The 17,287-nt window shown below is 35.1% G+C and overlaps 2 protein-coding genes across 6 annotated transcripts in view; both read right to left on the bottom strand.

Moving 5' to 3' along the window:
- LOC137931494 (mannosyl-oligosaccharide alpha-1,2-mannosidase IA) overlaps window positions 1–10,265 on the bottom strand; it is a 111,597-nt gene extending 101,332 nt beyond the window's left edge. Inside the window, exon 1 of the mRNA XM_068774896.1 lies at window positions 9,565–10,265. Coding sequence (XP_068630997.1) covers window positions 9,565–10,176 — 612 coding nt within the window. The 5' untranslated portion in view covers window positions 10,177–10,265. The remainder of the gene's footprint in view (window positions 1–9,564) is intronic.
- A 1,863-nt stretch (window positions 10,266–12,128) lies between these two features.
- ec (echinus) overlaps window positions 12,129–17,287 on the bottom strand; it is a 53,382-nt gene continuing 48,223 nt past the window's right edge. For all 5 annotated transcript variants that reach the window (XM_068774876.1, XM_068774880.1, XM_068774878.1 and 2 more), the window contains 2 exons: window positions 16,947–17,066; window positions 12,129–16,641 (listed from right to left, as the gene is read on the bottom strand). In XM_068774876.1, coding sequence (XP_068630977.1) covers window positions 12,373–16,641; window positions 16,947–17,066 — 4,389 coding nt within the window. In that variant the 3' untranslated portion in view covers window positions 12,129–12,372. The remainder of the gene's footprint in view (window positions 16,642–16,946; window positions 17,067–17,287) is intronic.

Raw genomic sequence — 17,287 nt, 5'->3', positions numbered from 1 at the left:
GCCGCATGATTTGATGCAAAAAAACCTTCTGGACCGAATCAACGCCTGCGATATGCTGCTGAAACGGAACGAACTCGACCCAGTCTTGAAACGGATGGTGACTGGCGACGAAAAATGGATCACATACGACAATATCAAGCGAAAACGGTCGTGGTCGAAGGCCGGTGAATCGTCCCAAACAGTGGCCAAGCCGGGATTGACGGCCAGGAAGGTTTTGCTGTGTGTTTGGTGGGATTGGAAGGGAATCATCCACTATGAGCTGCTTCCATATGGCTAGACGCTTAATTCTACCATCTACTGCGAACAACTGGACCGCTTGAAGCAGGCGATCGACCAGAAGCGTCCAGAATTGGCCAACAGGAAGGGTGTAGTGTTCCACCAGGACAACGCCAGACCACACACTTCGTTGATGACTCGTTAGAAGCTACGGGAGCTCGGATGGGAGGTTTTATCACATCCACCACATAGCCCGGACATAGCGCCAAGTGATTACCACCTGTTCCTGTCTATGGCGAACGCCCTTGGTGGTGTAAAGTTGAACTCAAAAGAGGTTTGTGAAAAGTGGCTGTCCGAGTTCTTCACAAATAAGGAGGGGGGCTTCTACGAGGGAGGTATTATGAAGTTGCCGTCTAGATGGAAACAGATTATAGAACAAAACGGCGCATATTTGAACTAAATCCGATCACTGTAACACTTTTTATAAAGCATTGAATAAAGAGCAAAAAAGCGGAAGGGAGATATTTGACAACCTGTTATTTGGTAATGAAACAAAAATCTTAGGAAAAGCCTTTGAATAAAAGAAGAATTGGAAAATAAAGGGAAAACCTTTTGGTGCAGAGGATGGAAGGAGATTGACTCAGCGGAGTGGTAAGAACGAAAGGTTGAGTGTGGATGCCGAGTGTACTGAATGGGTTTGATAGCCTGCATGTAGCACAACGTTTAATTCTAAAAACCTTTACAATTATGCAAAAATGTCATTAATTTGCTAATTTCTTATTAAAGCTTTAATATAATAAATAACAATAACTATATTGCACAATGTATTCAAACTCATTAGACATACTTCACAAGGAATATTAATGATTGGCTTGCTTTTATTATGAGGATCTTCTTTATGCATGATTACTGTTTAATGCAAATAAACCGACTGTTATTATACGTAAAGTAAATGAAATAATGCCAAGACAATTCTACTACGGCTTTGTAGATCCGTCACGTTTGTTTACTGTATATACTTAACAAAAAGCACAAAGTGATAAAGGGATAGTTTACAAATACATTTACATACGTTAATATTTATCGGTGAGTTTGTATTGTTTATTAAAACAATTCTGGATCCTTAAATTCTCATTTTCTATTTTTTTAACATATTTAATATTTTGTAATCTATTTGTTTTAAATAATAAACGACAAAATATTTATAAAATGAATAATAATAAAATCATTATTATGAAATAATTTAATAATAAACTTAACATAAAGTAATAAGAGAGACAATGTAAACCGAACCGATGACCGCTAGAGCCTTAAGGTTCTGGAGTGAAGATCACAGCGTAGCGTAGCCAAAAGTTCAACAGATGACCTTGTTAAGGTAGTGAAAAAGCGCTGGATGGAAGAGGCTTTCAGATGTTTTTATTGGAAATCTATAGGGAAAGCCTATGTTCAGCCGTGGATTTCCTACGGCTGCCATGATGACAATGAAACACGTCGTACTTATAACAATGCTAAAAAAATCCAACGCAACATATCATCACCGCCCATTTAATTATGTTAGGACAAGGCACACTTGGTGAAGATAAGGACCTATCTAGACAGTACCCTGACTTTTACCAATATTTAGTCGACTATAAACCCAAGTAACATTTTATCGGCATTTTGATGAATAATTTATCTAAAACAGAGAATTAGTATATTAAAAACCTGTATAAATAATTTCTTCGCGTTTGACGACTAAATATCAGCGCGCCAGATCCAGGGGCCAGTCTTTCGTTAGTATTTGGGGACACAAACTAGACAGCATCTCAAAAAAGAGGTTTAAATTGAAGTCGTACATTTATATAAATACAACTACGTACAGTCCAGTCATAAATATTGTTACAAGTAAAAATCCTTCTTATATTATTGACTTTGATATTCTAGGGACCACAAATCGACAAGCGCTGCGCAGGCCACCCTTCCACAAGGTGAACAGACTATTTTGTTAAGATCATCGACAGACACTGAATGTGTGTTCAGCACGGTTGTTGTAGTGGTATTTATAGCTAGACTAAATATAAATATATCTTTTAAAACGACAATTACCCATCGTTTACTTAAGTCTCGAAAACACGTAGACATTATACAAATAAATCCAAACTATATTTGAACAACGTGGATAAAGCACACGAAGCTTTTTTAACAAGAATGTGATTGCTTTAAGATGAAAAATAATATTAATTTATATTACATATTTGTCTACACACAGAATGTAGTTAAATGTCGCCATAGAAACCGGTTTATACGGCAATAACGTATCAAATATGTTTATGTATAAGTATCCAGCGCCAAACATCCTTTAATTTTTGTAGACATCTGTTCGACACAAAGGTGAAATGACGTAGTAATTTTTTTAGATCTCTAAAAGACCTTCATTAATCGATTCGTTTTGAATAATTTCTGAAGATTGTTGTTTGTGAAATAAAAAAGCTGTTTGACCTTTACTCGCAGAACTTTAACCAGACAGACTCGTGAGTTACCTTCCATCAGTCGCGTAAAGCGGTGTAAAAATCAAACGACAAAATTTTTATTACGTGTATGAAAGTACCATAATATTTGTAAAATTATTATAAGTGGTTTTTTTTAAACCAATTATTGTTTTAATCCAATTTAAAATTGACGTTTACATCACTTTGTTTAAAGCGAGTTTTATAAAGCATACTGCAAAGTCTATACGTAATGATAAGCTTTAAAGAAGTGAATGTATAGCTCATTTGTCAACCAAACAGCTTTAACTCTTTTTCGCCTATATAAAGTAATTAGTCTGAAATTTGTTGTATTATTTTTTTTATTGGATTGTGACAAGTCTGCAGGGACCGATTTTAATCTTTTTACTATAGTGTAGTCCTAATTTTGAAAACGGATTTTCTTGCCATATTATATAATCTATTATCATTAAATTATTTGTTATTACCCAAATCTTTTTTGGATATGTGCATAATATATTAATTGACAGCAAATGTGCATACATTCACTCCTTTTTAAAGCTTTTACACCTATAACCAATCAGCCTGTATTTGAACCGTATTATACAGATTTGTTTATTTTACGTATACAGTACAATATGTGAATTAAACTAATCTAAGTTTTAGTACACAGAATTATTCGTTGATAAGCATGCCGTCTGTCACGTTTTCAATTTATGCGATATAAAACGTGAATACTGATTTTATTACATGTATGTTTTTAATCTTTCAGCCGATAGGCGCCCCCCGTAAGACAGGCTTCGCCCAACGATCGTCACGATGACCGGTCCTGCGCTGCCCGCATCCAACGACTGCTCGCGACCTTAACTCTATAGTCTGTCTACCTAGTGGAAGGACGTGCCTACGCCACGTCTACCGACTCTTGGTCCCCACTCGAAAACTTATATATATGTGTATATATATATATATATACATATGGGGGTATAAATCGTCTATATACACATAAAAAATTATTCAAATTACATTATGTTGGTACTAAAATTAAAAGCAAGATGTAGGTATTAGTAATTCGGAGTTACTAGAAAATCATCGAATTCTATTTAAACTGACAGAGCATATCTATTGGACACGCTAGTAACCCGGCAAGCCTATTAACACACAAACATATTTGTTTACGACTGTGGTACTTATGTTTACGCCAATACTAATGCCGTTTGGTTCGGAGTATTATTGGTTATCCGGTTTGTCGATTCGCGATTTTTTTAAAACGTTCCTGACACAAATTATTTTAGTGTACAATAGACATCGGTGTGCTGTTTATAAATAATAATAAACGTTTTTAAAAATTACATATTATAGGCAAACATAATCTATAATTACACATCTTTAATTATTATTTTAAAGTATAGAGATAATCTAAATTTTTATGTATTTTATAATTTACATTATCTTAGTCTTATTTTTAATACATACAATAAGAAACTTGCTACTCGTTAACAATCCTATCGGGTTAGAAAGAGAAAGCACAATGCAGGTATAACATTTCACCTGGGACTTCTTTAGCCCCAAACGTGATGGTATACATGCGTGCACGGCAAACCAGGTTAACTTGCGATTTCTTCAAACGTGTACGTGTAGACTTGTCAGTGTGTACAAATAACGTATTACTTCAAATAGCCATTACCATCCTACTTTCCTGTCACCTACTTTAATAAATGAAATGCGGTCAAGGTTCATGACGCATATTGTCAGAATATCATTTCTTGTATAGAGTGTCTAACCCAAATAAAAAAACTTACATGACCGACCACTTTGTCCAAGCGCCGCACCGTCCTTACCTTATTAATTATGAGTTTTTCAACGCATGCACTTTCCACCGAGATATTGTTACGTTCGTAAAGTACCAATTCATTAAAATTAAGAGGTCTGGCAATGAATGACGTGGTTCTTGTTATCACTTCAATTTGATAAAAGTACTTTGTTATTAAACTGCGCTATTCCCACGTTTGCAATGCGAAATAGGTCTATACCTATAAAGGATTTTTTTTGCCATAAACTTCTTTAGGGAGGCCTGTTTAACAGCGGACATCCTTTGGCTTAAATGATAAAGTTGTTATTTTATACACCCTTGGTAAAGTCATTATACCACAGACCTCGTAATCGTCCATCGCTACAAACTTGGAAGCATACGCTAAGAAACCATGACTTTTTATAAAATCACTAGTATGTTAAGCATACTGCATTTGTTGTTTTATTACACGTTTCTTTATATCAGAGTCAGAATATTCACGATTGAATAACAAACATTCCTGATTAAAAATGGTAACCTGAGTTGTTGCACGGCCTCATTACATAGATAAGTATGATGCGGTAACCAGATAAACGAGTCCATGCGCCGCTTCTTAATAATGTTTAATCTCTACCAGTAAAACTGTTTCCGAAACTTACTTCATATCATATTTGCGCCTGCGACACGCGTGTTCACGTAATTTGTCCGTTCTTTGTTCGAAGTGTAGAGTTTTAATTATAACAAAGAACGCAATGTGTTTAAACGATATAATGAAATTGATAATTTTCTATAGACCATAATTAATAAAAAATAATATTTTAGCATTTGTCACATAGATTTCTATTTAAATACGTACGTACCGTAATACTTTTTGTATGTAGTAGCAACGATATAAGTTTATACTTTTAAAGATTAACGTTAAGACTAAATCACACATACACGCATAAGTGGCAATAAATATATATTTAAAAAATTACGAGTTATACACTTGCATACTATATAAAAAAAATTAAATAGATTATACAACATTGCGTACATGTAATAAAAACGGATCTAGGATTGAAATTTAATCCCAAGGACTGCACACTGCTCGTCTAAAACTAACGTCATTACAGTAAAATAGTATGTTAGTATCTGATGCACTGCGTATTTCTTTTTAACGAACATTTAACTGTACATAGTACGCTATAGATACATTTTCGTATAAAAATATGTGTTTTAACTAAATGTCTGAGTATCCTAAAACTGCGAATAGCTCGCACTGTTTTGACGTCATCATATCAGCCGGTAGTCGCCCACTGCAAGGACATAGACATCCGCGAACGATCGACACGATGACCAGTCGCATCGACTTTCATCCAGCGACTTCCCGCGACCATAACTGTGCCACGTCTGCCGGCTCGTGGTCGCCACTTAATAACCTTTCGCCCCTAACGGCCGTTGACTGCACGAGCGATGTGTTTCACCTACTGTCACTCCAGACGAGCAATTCTTCGAGCCTTAGATCGACACAATTCTTATGTGCTCTTGCTTATTTTAAAAACAAGGTCATATAATTTTAATTTTATAATAATGTAACTTCGATTTCGTTCGGTTAGAAGTTTACTGTATAGTACTTAACGATAGACATGAAATATTAATTATCGTTCAATTGAAACAATGGCACTGGAGAATCGACAGAGGACACGCGAGGCAGAGCTTTTTCTTGAGCACCTTACGACTTAGTCGGCGCCGTCCGGTCAACGACCACGTCCGAATTAATGTCAAACAAGACCGACAGCACATTTATTGAGTTTTCTATACAATAAGCCTCTTTTACATTTCATTTCAATTTATACAAATGTTGGCTATATGAGGTGGTTTCTATATAAAATTATCGTTTTACAAAATTAAATTTACATATTTCTATAATAGGCTGAAAAGGGCACATAAATTTTGATAATTTTTTTTAGCTTAATTCTATATGATTTTTATTCGGAAAAAATAATTAGAAGAAACTTCACGGAAAATTCACGGGTCACGAACAAAGCGTATTTAGTATTTTTAGTGTATTTGAATTACAAATGTAAATTAATTTAGATAAAGTGTGTTAGTTACATAAATTATCTAATTGTAAAAAAAAAGTATTGAGGTGTATACATCAATGTCACAGCTATTTCAAATCGAATACATTACAGTGTTAACAGCAATCATAGGCATATAAGCATTAAATTTAACCTGTTTTGGAAAATGCTTCAAAAAACAGCATTTTCTGTAATAATTCATATTGATAACATGTTTTAGCTTTAAAAAACTGGAGGTTTTAAAGATTCTTAAAAATTTAATATTTGTTTTAATAGCAATTGGAATACTAAACTATTGATATACTATAATGTGGATATGAAAAAATACACTAAAACTCCATTAAAAAAGAGAATGTAGAGTTTCTGGCAGGCTTCTCAATAGATTAGCTTTACAGGCCAGTGGTAGCTTACTACTTATAATGGTTAAATAATTGATGACCAAAAGTGCATGTTAATGCTGAAGCAAAGTTTTTTTTTTCACTTTGATCGCAAGTATTAATTGCATGTAGCTATCAGTATGTATCATAAAGCAAAACATTGTAAACAATGCTATTAATAAATGAACTTATCAAATTTATTAGACATATACTTAAGATGAAAAACACTATTTAAGGGTTTTTATTTAAATAATTTCAGTTTACACAATCAATATTAATTTAATTATTTATGATATCAATATAATCATTGATTTATTATCATAAATCAAAGATGAAAAGAAAATAATATACTTTATCTTTATTAGTAGCTAAAAAAGAAAATATAATATTATTTACAATTTTAAAAAAGTTTATCTTTTGTACTTTTTGCAGTCAAATATTGATTAAATCACTTATTTAATATTTCTCTATGATTATTTTAAGGTACCTAAAATCTTTCTATTTACAAGATTATCTCACCTCTCATAACTTGTCACCTAAAAATGTACTGTGTAATTCAGTAAAAATCCAGTGCATAGACTTGTGCTGAAAATGTTTGTGTTCAATTCCCACTGGAAACACTTTATTTGAATTGCATAACACTAAAAATTGCTGCACATGGTGACCATGAGTCGTTACATATAAACTTATGTTTTATATCATACTAATGCGTAGTTAGTACATTTTGTAGGTTTTCCTGACAAATTTTTAATCTATTTTGTCTCTCTTTTCTGGTCTATTTACTTATTTCACTACACTTTATTGATTTCTCCCCTTGTCCAAATGTTGAACAGGTAGATAATGTTTTAGGCATTAAATTTGCTATTGCACTGTTTTTAAGAATTGTATACATGCATAATAAAATAATACTCTGTAACGCCTATCAAGGTAAATTTTAATAAAATTGCAGAAGCACACTCAATGCAAGTTTATACAGTCATAAGCCAGCAATCTAAATGATTGTTGATGCACAATTACGCATAAATAGTATATAATTGCACTCACTGTGAACTTATAACATTTAGTCTCTGTCCTTTAAATGTAAAGAGTCTTCTAGAATATTCTTCCCACAGAATATTCAAATTATCAACATGGAAACTTCATTGTACTTTATTTATGAATATTTTGAATGTAAATATCAAAACCACCAAAAATTCCATTGATGGGACAATGGTGCGGATATTCTCTTGTCTCATCTTCTTTTTATGGGCTGGTTTCCACAACTTAGCAGCACTATGTTCATTTTGCATTGAAAAAGTGTCGATATCAAGTATATTTTTTAACAGTTGCTGAGGCTCTGCAATATATTTATAAGAGTGGAAAGGAGAATTACATCCATACTCTTTTACAAGACCATGTAAAAAACTGGCTATATCAGCCGAACTGCTAAAATCTCTAATAATTATTGGAAACAGATTTTTAATTAACTTTGCAAAGTATTATTAAACTATCAATTATTAAATTCAAAACACATAATAAGAATAATTCCACAAAAAATAATAATATTCAAATAACAAATATTATGACAAGAATTCTTAGCAATAACATCCCATGATCATTTTACTTTTAATATTGTTAACCTTTGTTAAAAAAATGTGTTGTTGTTGAGCTACTTCGTGCAGCTTCTCCATGAATATAACACCATACAAAACAGAGTAGAATAAAACATAAAATAACGTTAAAAGTGTATGTGGTTATTGACCTGATAAAAGTAAATATTAAAAAAATAAATTTTATCTTTCAATTGCATACTAAAATATAAAGGACTATTATGTTCATCATCATCATATCATCAGATATAGACAAAAACCAACTGCAAGGCATTGGCCTCTCCTAATTATTGCCATTTTGACCAATTGGTCATATCTGCATTTGTGACACCTTTTCTTTCACATTACTTTATGGACAAAAGTTACAAGTTAGATATAGTAGTTGCAGCAATAGCTACAAAGTATATCTTTTTTTGTTATATAGTATGGAATATTCAGGCATTCAATTCTTGGTATACATCTTTCCATTACAATATTGTACTATCTTTGTTTATTCAAACACAATAACTAGTATTACCCTAAAATTGCTTCTATTACCTAGTGACTTGGGTAGTAAGACAAACTTATTTCTCATGAATCTAAAATGCCCCATTAACAAAGCTTTTTATTTTTAATAAGAGGAATTAACCCATTTTATTAAAATTATGCTTAAACCAAAGCAGATTGTATAAATCTCATACCTAACATACCTAAGCATAGTAAAGAAATAAATAAAATTCTGTCAATGATCATACTTGGCCTGGCCAGGATTTATGTTGGATCTAGAAATTTTAGAAAAGTTTACATTTTAAAACAATTTTGGCACAGGTTATCTTATCTAATCAATTAAATTATAAGTAAAAAAACATGAAAATTTTGACATGACTTCTAAATCAACACACAAAATCTATGTGTAACTTATTAAATCATACAATTTCAAATTCAATTACTTTAGTCAGTTAAATTTATATTACATAAAAGTTCTGTTTTGTGAAAAATTTTGTGATATTATTTTTTGTGTATACATTATGGGATTAATAACTGACGTACATAATTATAATTTAGTTATGAATTTGAAAATCTCACCTCTTTTACAGTGTCCAGTTTATGCTTTTGCTCAGAATCAACTCCAGGTTTTAATGCCAAAGCAACATATTTATTTTCAGAACCTTCTACTTTCACACCTGAAGGTGAAGCATTTTTATTAGCTGCATTGTTTTCAACTGCAGGTTCTTCTATAGCATCGACAGGTGGCTTACTCGGTCCTCTAGAAGACGATGCGGATGGTGCCACCTCGAACTGTGGTCTTTCTAAAACTTTCATTCCCATGTCTTCTTCAATTTTTGCGCGTAGGCGATTTCTGTCTTCAACTACATGAGGATCATCCCCTTCTTCACGGTGGCGAACGATTCCCACGGCCGCATATTCTCCCACCTCATTATGCATAACAGGCGGTGGCATGAGAAGCTCTGGACCGGCTTTTTGAATACGTTTATACACATTATAGACACTGTCGTTAACACTCGTAGAATTTTTAAACTCTGGTAAGTAGAAAAGTGCGCCCAACCACACGATTGCGAATGTCAAAAGTACAGAAACGATCAAATACTTCTCTCGGAGTCGAAACGATCGGCGAGAAATGGACGGCACAGGTACTCCATTTACAAAGCGTTGATATGTGGGTAAGATTCCGGTCATGTTTATGTAAACACGATCCCTACCAAGTTTTAAATATTAAATTAAACGTCAATCTCTCCCAACCGGACCGCCACCAGCGATCGCCATTAAAGAACTGCCAACTTCATGTTTTTGCCATTTGTCTTTACAGTATTGCCATAAACATCTAAAAGTTCTCCCTGTCACTACACTTGATTGAATTATGAATGATTTATTTGCAAAATTGTTAAGTACAGTAAATTAAAACGAATTTATAAGCAAAGATTAAAGTAATGGTTACATTACAATCCATGATTATAAAATTTTAATTATTTTTTTAATGAATCCTTACATTAATAAATATATCAAATTACAATAGATACTCATATTTAAAATTTTTAAATATGAAATAAAACATAAAAATTGGATTCCTCATGCATATTCATTTTTTAACTACATAAAAAAGTTAGATGTTACTCTTTGCATAAGTGTTACGGAATTTATCTACCATGTTAATCAAAAATAATAAAATAATTTTCATTCAAATTATCTAGGCTTCTTGCCTTCGACTTGTATCCCAGCAGTACAGAAAAAGTTATAATATAATGTTAGTAATTTGCATTGTTTCTTTATTTCAAATAAATTAATGTAATATATAATTCTGTATTGTCACAAATAGTAAATAGTCTTCCTAAAGACGTAAATGTAAAGACTTATTACACATGTAACTTTCTAGACTGTAAATGTTTCTGAATACTAGGTATAAAAGAGCATAACAAATAACATCCGTGTTCTACTTTATCATACATGATATATACAATTGGTATAAATATGTGTATATTACAAAAATTAACGACTTAACGGAGAGATAAGATTCAGTTTATAATGTAAGTAATCTTTATTTTTTATTAAACCATTTTATCAATTGGCCTCGTCTATATTAATTCTTTTAATTAAAGATCAACAAGATTTGAAAAGAAATAACATAACGTGATGTCGAGAAAAAAAACTAAGCACAAATAGAGGTCTTGTCGATAAAAGCGATTTTTACCAGAACACCTTCAAATGTAGTTGGTTAATATGTAAAGAAAAAAAAACACAAATAAAAAAAAGAGCGGACGATCATCAAGCCATATGTGTTGCATAATATTACTTGCATGTATATTACTTATAATACATACATATATAATAAAAATAATTACACAATATAACACATACCACACAGTTACATGACATAAATATATATACATTTAATGTATGCATGTGTCTAATAATAATCAAACATACACGTCTACTTGTCATTGTCAGTGAGAGAGTAACTACGAAATCAGACAAGAATCAGAGATATCTAATAGAGCGTACCAATTCAACATCATGTCAACGTGATCGTCATGATCATCATGTCAACCGATAGACGCCCACAGCCCACTGTAAGGCATAGGCTTTTCCCAAAGATCGCCACAATCGCCGACCTTTTGCTGCCTGCATCCAGCTACTTCTTGCAACATTGACTATGTCGTCGGTGCGCCTAGTGGAGAACCTACCGCCACGTCTACCACCTTGTGGTCGACAATATTAAAAGCATTGCTGAAGTCTAACAAATCTAGAACAATCACATTCCGCTTTTCCAAAGCAGCCCTGATGTCGTCAGTAAGTTGTTACGACACCTAGGCGAAATGGATTAAGAAAGTTGTTATTTGACAGGAAAAGGTTGTGCATTAAAACTTCAAAGATTTCGGAAAGAAACGAAAGAATAAAACCAGGACAGTACTCGGAACGGGTAGTACCTCTTAACAAATAAATACGGTAGTAATATTTCGTTAATAGTCAATCCAGTTGTGCTAGAGTTGTTAATTTATAAGAAACACCTAGGAAATTTTTCTTTGCGGTTTCAGTCTTTCCTCATTTTCTAGAAAACTAGTTGACATAATATTAAATAAAGATAGGTGGTAAGGTAGTAAAAGACATAATGTAACTAAATATTTTATTTGCGGTGTATACTTTATTTCATACATTACATTATTTTATGACTTATTATATTTTCAGGTAAAAAAACTTAAAAATATGATTAAGTATTAAGATTTTTAATTTATCCTTCATGCGTTATCAAACTAAAATTCACGAGATCAGTCAATTTATGTTTCTATAGCTACAATTTAATTACGTTCCTTAAACTTTAATTTGGAGATAAAAAAGAGTTTTGTTTTTTTAAAACACGATTCATTATATTTCACTATGCTATGAACGTGGTTTGAACCTTGACATGTAAAAGTCGCAGTCGGGACAATACATGGCCGGAGCGCTTACACTCTTTTTTCGACACAAACTGCAAACAGATTTTTGGCCAGATGTTAATGTTTGTGCCTCGCTATTGCAAAAATTGTTTGTATTCATCTGCGACGGTATTGGAGATTCCGTTCCTCCTTTTGTTCCCGGTTCAAATGATACAGATTTCTTTTGTATTGGTTTAGGCGGCGGCAAATGTTGGTAAGGATTGTAGGTGTTTTGGTAAGGATATGATTCGTTGCTAGAAATGTTATCAGCAATGGGGTTCTGATTGTAATTAGATCGCTGTTGAGAATTAGCGAAATGCCTGGCGTCAGGTGCGCGGTTTAAGTTACTGGAGTTATTTTCAAGGTAATAGTTGTTTTGCGTCTTTTGATAGTTATTGTTACTGTAGTTTTCGACGGGCACGTCGCCGTGCGGCGGCGGCACTCGCTGATAGGGTGAATGCGCAGGGCCATAGTGGTTTGTACTATTCACTTGTGGAAATCGACTAGAATAATCGGAGCTAGCGTAGCTTGTCGGTGGGTTGTGATAGCTCTGATAAGCCGATGAATTGGTGGGCACGCTTTGATAAGTGGAGTTATTACTCTGTATGTTCTGACAGTATTGTCTATTTGTTGAATAATTATTAGGAATTGTGGCTGTGGATTGCGGAGGCAGCCTGTGGTAGTAAGTGTTGTTTTGAGGTTGATTGATCTGGTGAAGTTGGCTCGGTGGGTGTGGGAACGTATTAGGGACAGGCCTTTGTATGTTGGGTACGTGCTTCGGTAAATATGGCGTGGCTGATGGTGTTAGTCTATTTCCAGGGTTTTGATTGTAAGTCGGTGGGCTAGCACTGTTATGATTTTGATAAGCTGATGGAGTTTGATTGTATGAAACAGGATTCGTAGAATTCTGCGAACTGGTTGGCAACGTTTGATATATTTGATTGTTGTTTCCGCCGCCTTGATTTTGTGCTTGGACTGGTGAGCTGGTGCCGTGCAATCCACCTGTTTTCTGTGCATTACAAGGTTGATGACGAGGTTGAACAAGCTGATAGGTAGAGTAATTCTGAACTCTATAGTATTCAGGGTGCGTTTCGTTGGGCACGTACGATGTTTGGGACAAAGATGAAATTGTTGACCGAGACGACTGACTATCAAAAGAGTCTTGCCGTTGTAGCGACGGTTTTTCAGACTGCAAGGGCATAGTTGTAAGTTCTGGCTTATTCATAGCAGACTTCAATACGCGTTCGAGAATTGGATTTGGAATATAACTATCATCCTCCTGGTCCTCTGCTGTTGCAACTAAAATAACTTGATCGCAGAATGATACAGACTTTTTCTTAGGTTTTGAACGATCGCCGTATGGAGTGGTGTTGCTATTATTTATCAGTTTTTGATCGTTGTAGTCTTCATCCATTTGCTTGGGGTCAATGGAGGACGAAGAAGCACGGCGGCTATAAATTCCAGTACTTGACTGATTCGAGCAGTTGATAACATCTCTGTTACCACACATCCCTATAAACCCTACGTGTGGTCTCTCAGCTTCTGAAGTTATGCTTTGCGTGCTAGATTCAAACCTTGATGCTATATTTCTGACATTATTGTTATTTTCATAAATTTTATGAGAATTACTCTCACTTGGGCTAGATAGTTGACCTTCCAGAGAACCTGATCTTCTAAGTTTTAAACTTGCTTGTTTAGCTTGAAGTTCTCTGAGCCAAGTATCAGTTTGTAAGTGTGATGTTTCCAATTGATTATTTTTCATTATACATTCATCATTTTGAAGGATTTGATTTCTTTTTTCTAACAATTGTGACAATAATGAACCTTTGGGAATTTCATTATCTTCCTCGTTGTAATGTTGTATAACATTTGCCTCATTTAGCATTTTCTTAACTTCTTCCTTCAATGGCGTTAAATCAATTGGTGGAGGTGGAGGTGGGAATTCTTCACTCGGTTGTCTCGAGTGATTTACCGAGTTCATTGGACTGGGATATGGTGGTAATTCGAACGGAGGAGGTGACCTTCTATTCGGTAATGCAAAGTCTACAACATCCACACCATTGTCAAATGCATTACTTAAATTTTGGATATTATTTTGTGATGGTTGTATGTTTTGCATTATGTCCCTTTTGACGGGGCTCTGTTCTTGATGCACCATTGCTTTTGTTACTACAGTGAGAAAATTCTGTGATGGTGAGTCATCGAGTCTATTGTAATGATTGACAGGCTGACCATCATATGTGGGTAAGAATGGTAAGGATTGTGGTTCTTCACCATATTTTTGTATAAACCCGCCGTTATCTTCACTATTTTGTACATAAGAGTAGTCGCCTTGGTTAACTATCGGTAAAGGTTGTGGTGGACGGCCTTGCATACCGTGGTCGATTACGTCTGCTTCAAACTTAGGTCCGCTAAGCTGTGAAGTAGTACGTAAAGGAGGTGGTGGCGGCACTTTAGCTGCAGTTAGCATTTTGCCTGCGCTACCGTGAAAACTCTTTCGCATTAATTTACTCCTCTCGAGATTTGGATTGGTGCCACTGGCAGCTGAGTATTCTAAGTGCCCCTCCGAAAGATATCCACTTAAATTAGATTTGTCGTCGTCTTTTCGCCTTCCTACATCAGCATCATCAATAGATGTTACCCGTTTATCTTTGTTATTAGATTCATTTTTACCATCGGCGCCCTCTGTTAAATCAGGCATTGACCGATTTTTCCTTCTTATTAAACCCCCCATTAATAGTTTTCTTCTAATTTTGTGTTGCTTTTTATTGGCTTTTTTATCTTCGACAGGTTCTTCTTTTTTATCCGTAGTGGTAACAACTTCTTTTCGTGTTCTACTACGATCTTCACTTCTTGATCGTTTTTCTCGACTTTTCTCGTCATCGCGAGATTTATGTCTAGGAGGACGTTCCCTTGTCGACGTCTCAATATCATCTTCAAAATTTTTTGGAGACTTTTTCGAAGAACTTTTCTTTTTAGGTAAAGTCGCATAAATTTCAATAGTAGGTGAATTTTCAAGACCGCCTTTAGTATTTCGTACTGGGGCTGATAACGGAACTTCCGGCGGTCTTGTCATTCCTGCCATCTTTCTTTGTAGACTTCTTGCCCTCATTACGCATGTATTGTGTTTCATTCTAGCTACCGTCATCGTATGTTGGTTATTATAAGGTGCGTCCATAGCAGCTCGGGCCTTTGCTGCTGCGTTATCGCAAAGTATAAGAGCAGTTTCGTAATCAGCTGCATCCTCCGCGTGACGCGATTTTTCAAGTAATGAATCGGCTTCCGAACACAGAGCATCACAGTCACCTCTTGTAGTCAATTCAGGTATTTGAGCCAATTGTATATTAGGAGGCCTATGATTTTGTTGTTGTGGCAAGCTATCTGTCGAAGACAAAGAATAGGAATCATAACCTGTGTCGCAAGACCCTCCGCTAGATAATTCTCCTTTCCTTGTTGGACTGCTGGGAACGCTGCCTGGTCCGCGTCCCCTTGAGTACATATATGGGCTGTCCGCTGTTGAAGAAGAAGCGGATGATGCACTATTACGATCTCCGCTCCAATTTCCAGAGTCTCTTCTAGACCTTGGTCTCTCCTGCGTGTCTGAGGCTGAACTCGCACTTAAGCTTCGTGCTAATTGAGCCCGTCGACTTGCTTGTACGTCTAACATATTTTCTACCGCTTTTCTACTAACGTAATCACTTTCGTTATCCGGTCCTGGAGTAACAGCTCTTCTGGCAAAGCCAGCAGATGGTCTTTCCGGCGCAGGTGTAATTGCACGTCTTGGCTCCGGTGCTGGAAATGGCACAACTTCTTTAGGAGCATGACGCGTATCACACGGGGTTCCATCAACTGCTGCGTACAATAAGAGTAAAGGCTGGAATCTACCTCTACGACATTTGTCTACCACCTGTGACCACTCCGGGCCGATTTCTTTAACGTCGGCATCGTCGAAATATATCCAAACCCGTAGCTTACTATGGAAAAAGAAAGTCGAATAGTGTTTGCCATAATAGGTAACAAGACCTACTAGTCTATGAGTGGCCCTAGCGGCCCAGGCGCAATCAACACATGCGTGAAAGGCGTCCGTAGGTCGGAGTTCTGTTCCGAGAGCCGCGTACACCGCAGCAACGTGATCGGCGGAGGGGCGTTCGGAATCCCAAACCATGCCAATTGATACTACTTCGGGGCGATTCATCAAAGTCCGGCAAATTTGGATTTTCGCACCGCACGCATTCTGCAAATAGAAACAAAAAAATATGTTGTATAAACAAATGTAGTAGACACATAAATTACAAGTAATTACTGCTACGGTTTAATATTTAACGAGATTCATAAACAATATTTAAAATAATTGCTATTGTCACAAATAAACATTACCTGTTACGATTAGTCAATTTTACTTGTTATCTTTAGAATTCTGTGCCTTTAATCGGCATTGAACCGAAACTTCGCACACAAAATCAGTAACGTTTCGTATTTTGACCGTTCAACAGTGCTTTCGTTACATTCGTAACAATAACATTTTATGTATTTACTTACCGGACAATCTCTTATATCTCCCATACCGCCGGCTTTTCGAAGTAGCGTGCCGAAGCTCTCCCCGTGATCACCGTAAGCAGCTTGAGTAGTTAATGCCGTAGCTGATACATAATGCACCATCTGTAATTGCCGGATAACAGAGTTGTTTATTATTTTTAAAAGATAGAATAGATAAAATAAAACATTGCCTAAAAGATTTAAGGTAGCGGTAAATATTGACTTTCAAAACCGTTCTTAGCTTGATATCAATCAAACACACAGGTTTTTAATGATCTGTGTACAAAGTGTTAGCGAAGAGAGTACTTAGCCTAAAACGACTGTTAAGGTAGCGAAACTCTAGG

Source organism: Battus philenor, unplaced genomic scaffold (assembly GCF_028537555.1).
Source record: "Battus philenor isolate CCGP_79_NKW_IND1 unplaced genomic scaffold, ilBatPhil1.0.hap1 SCAF_8, whole genome shotgun sequence".
In the NCBI taxonomy this organism is placed as follows: Eukaryota; Metazoa; Arthropoda; class Insecta; order Lepidoptera; family Papilionidae; genus Battus; species Battus philenor.
The sequence above is the reverse complement of the archived record's forward strand: the minus strand, read 5'-3'. Positions and strand labels throughout refer to the sequence as shown.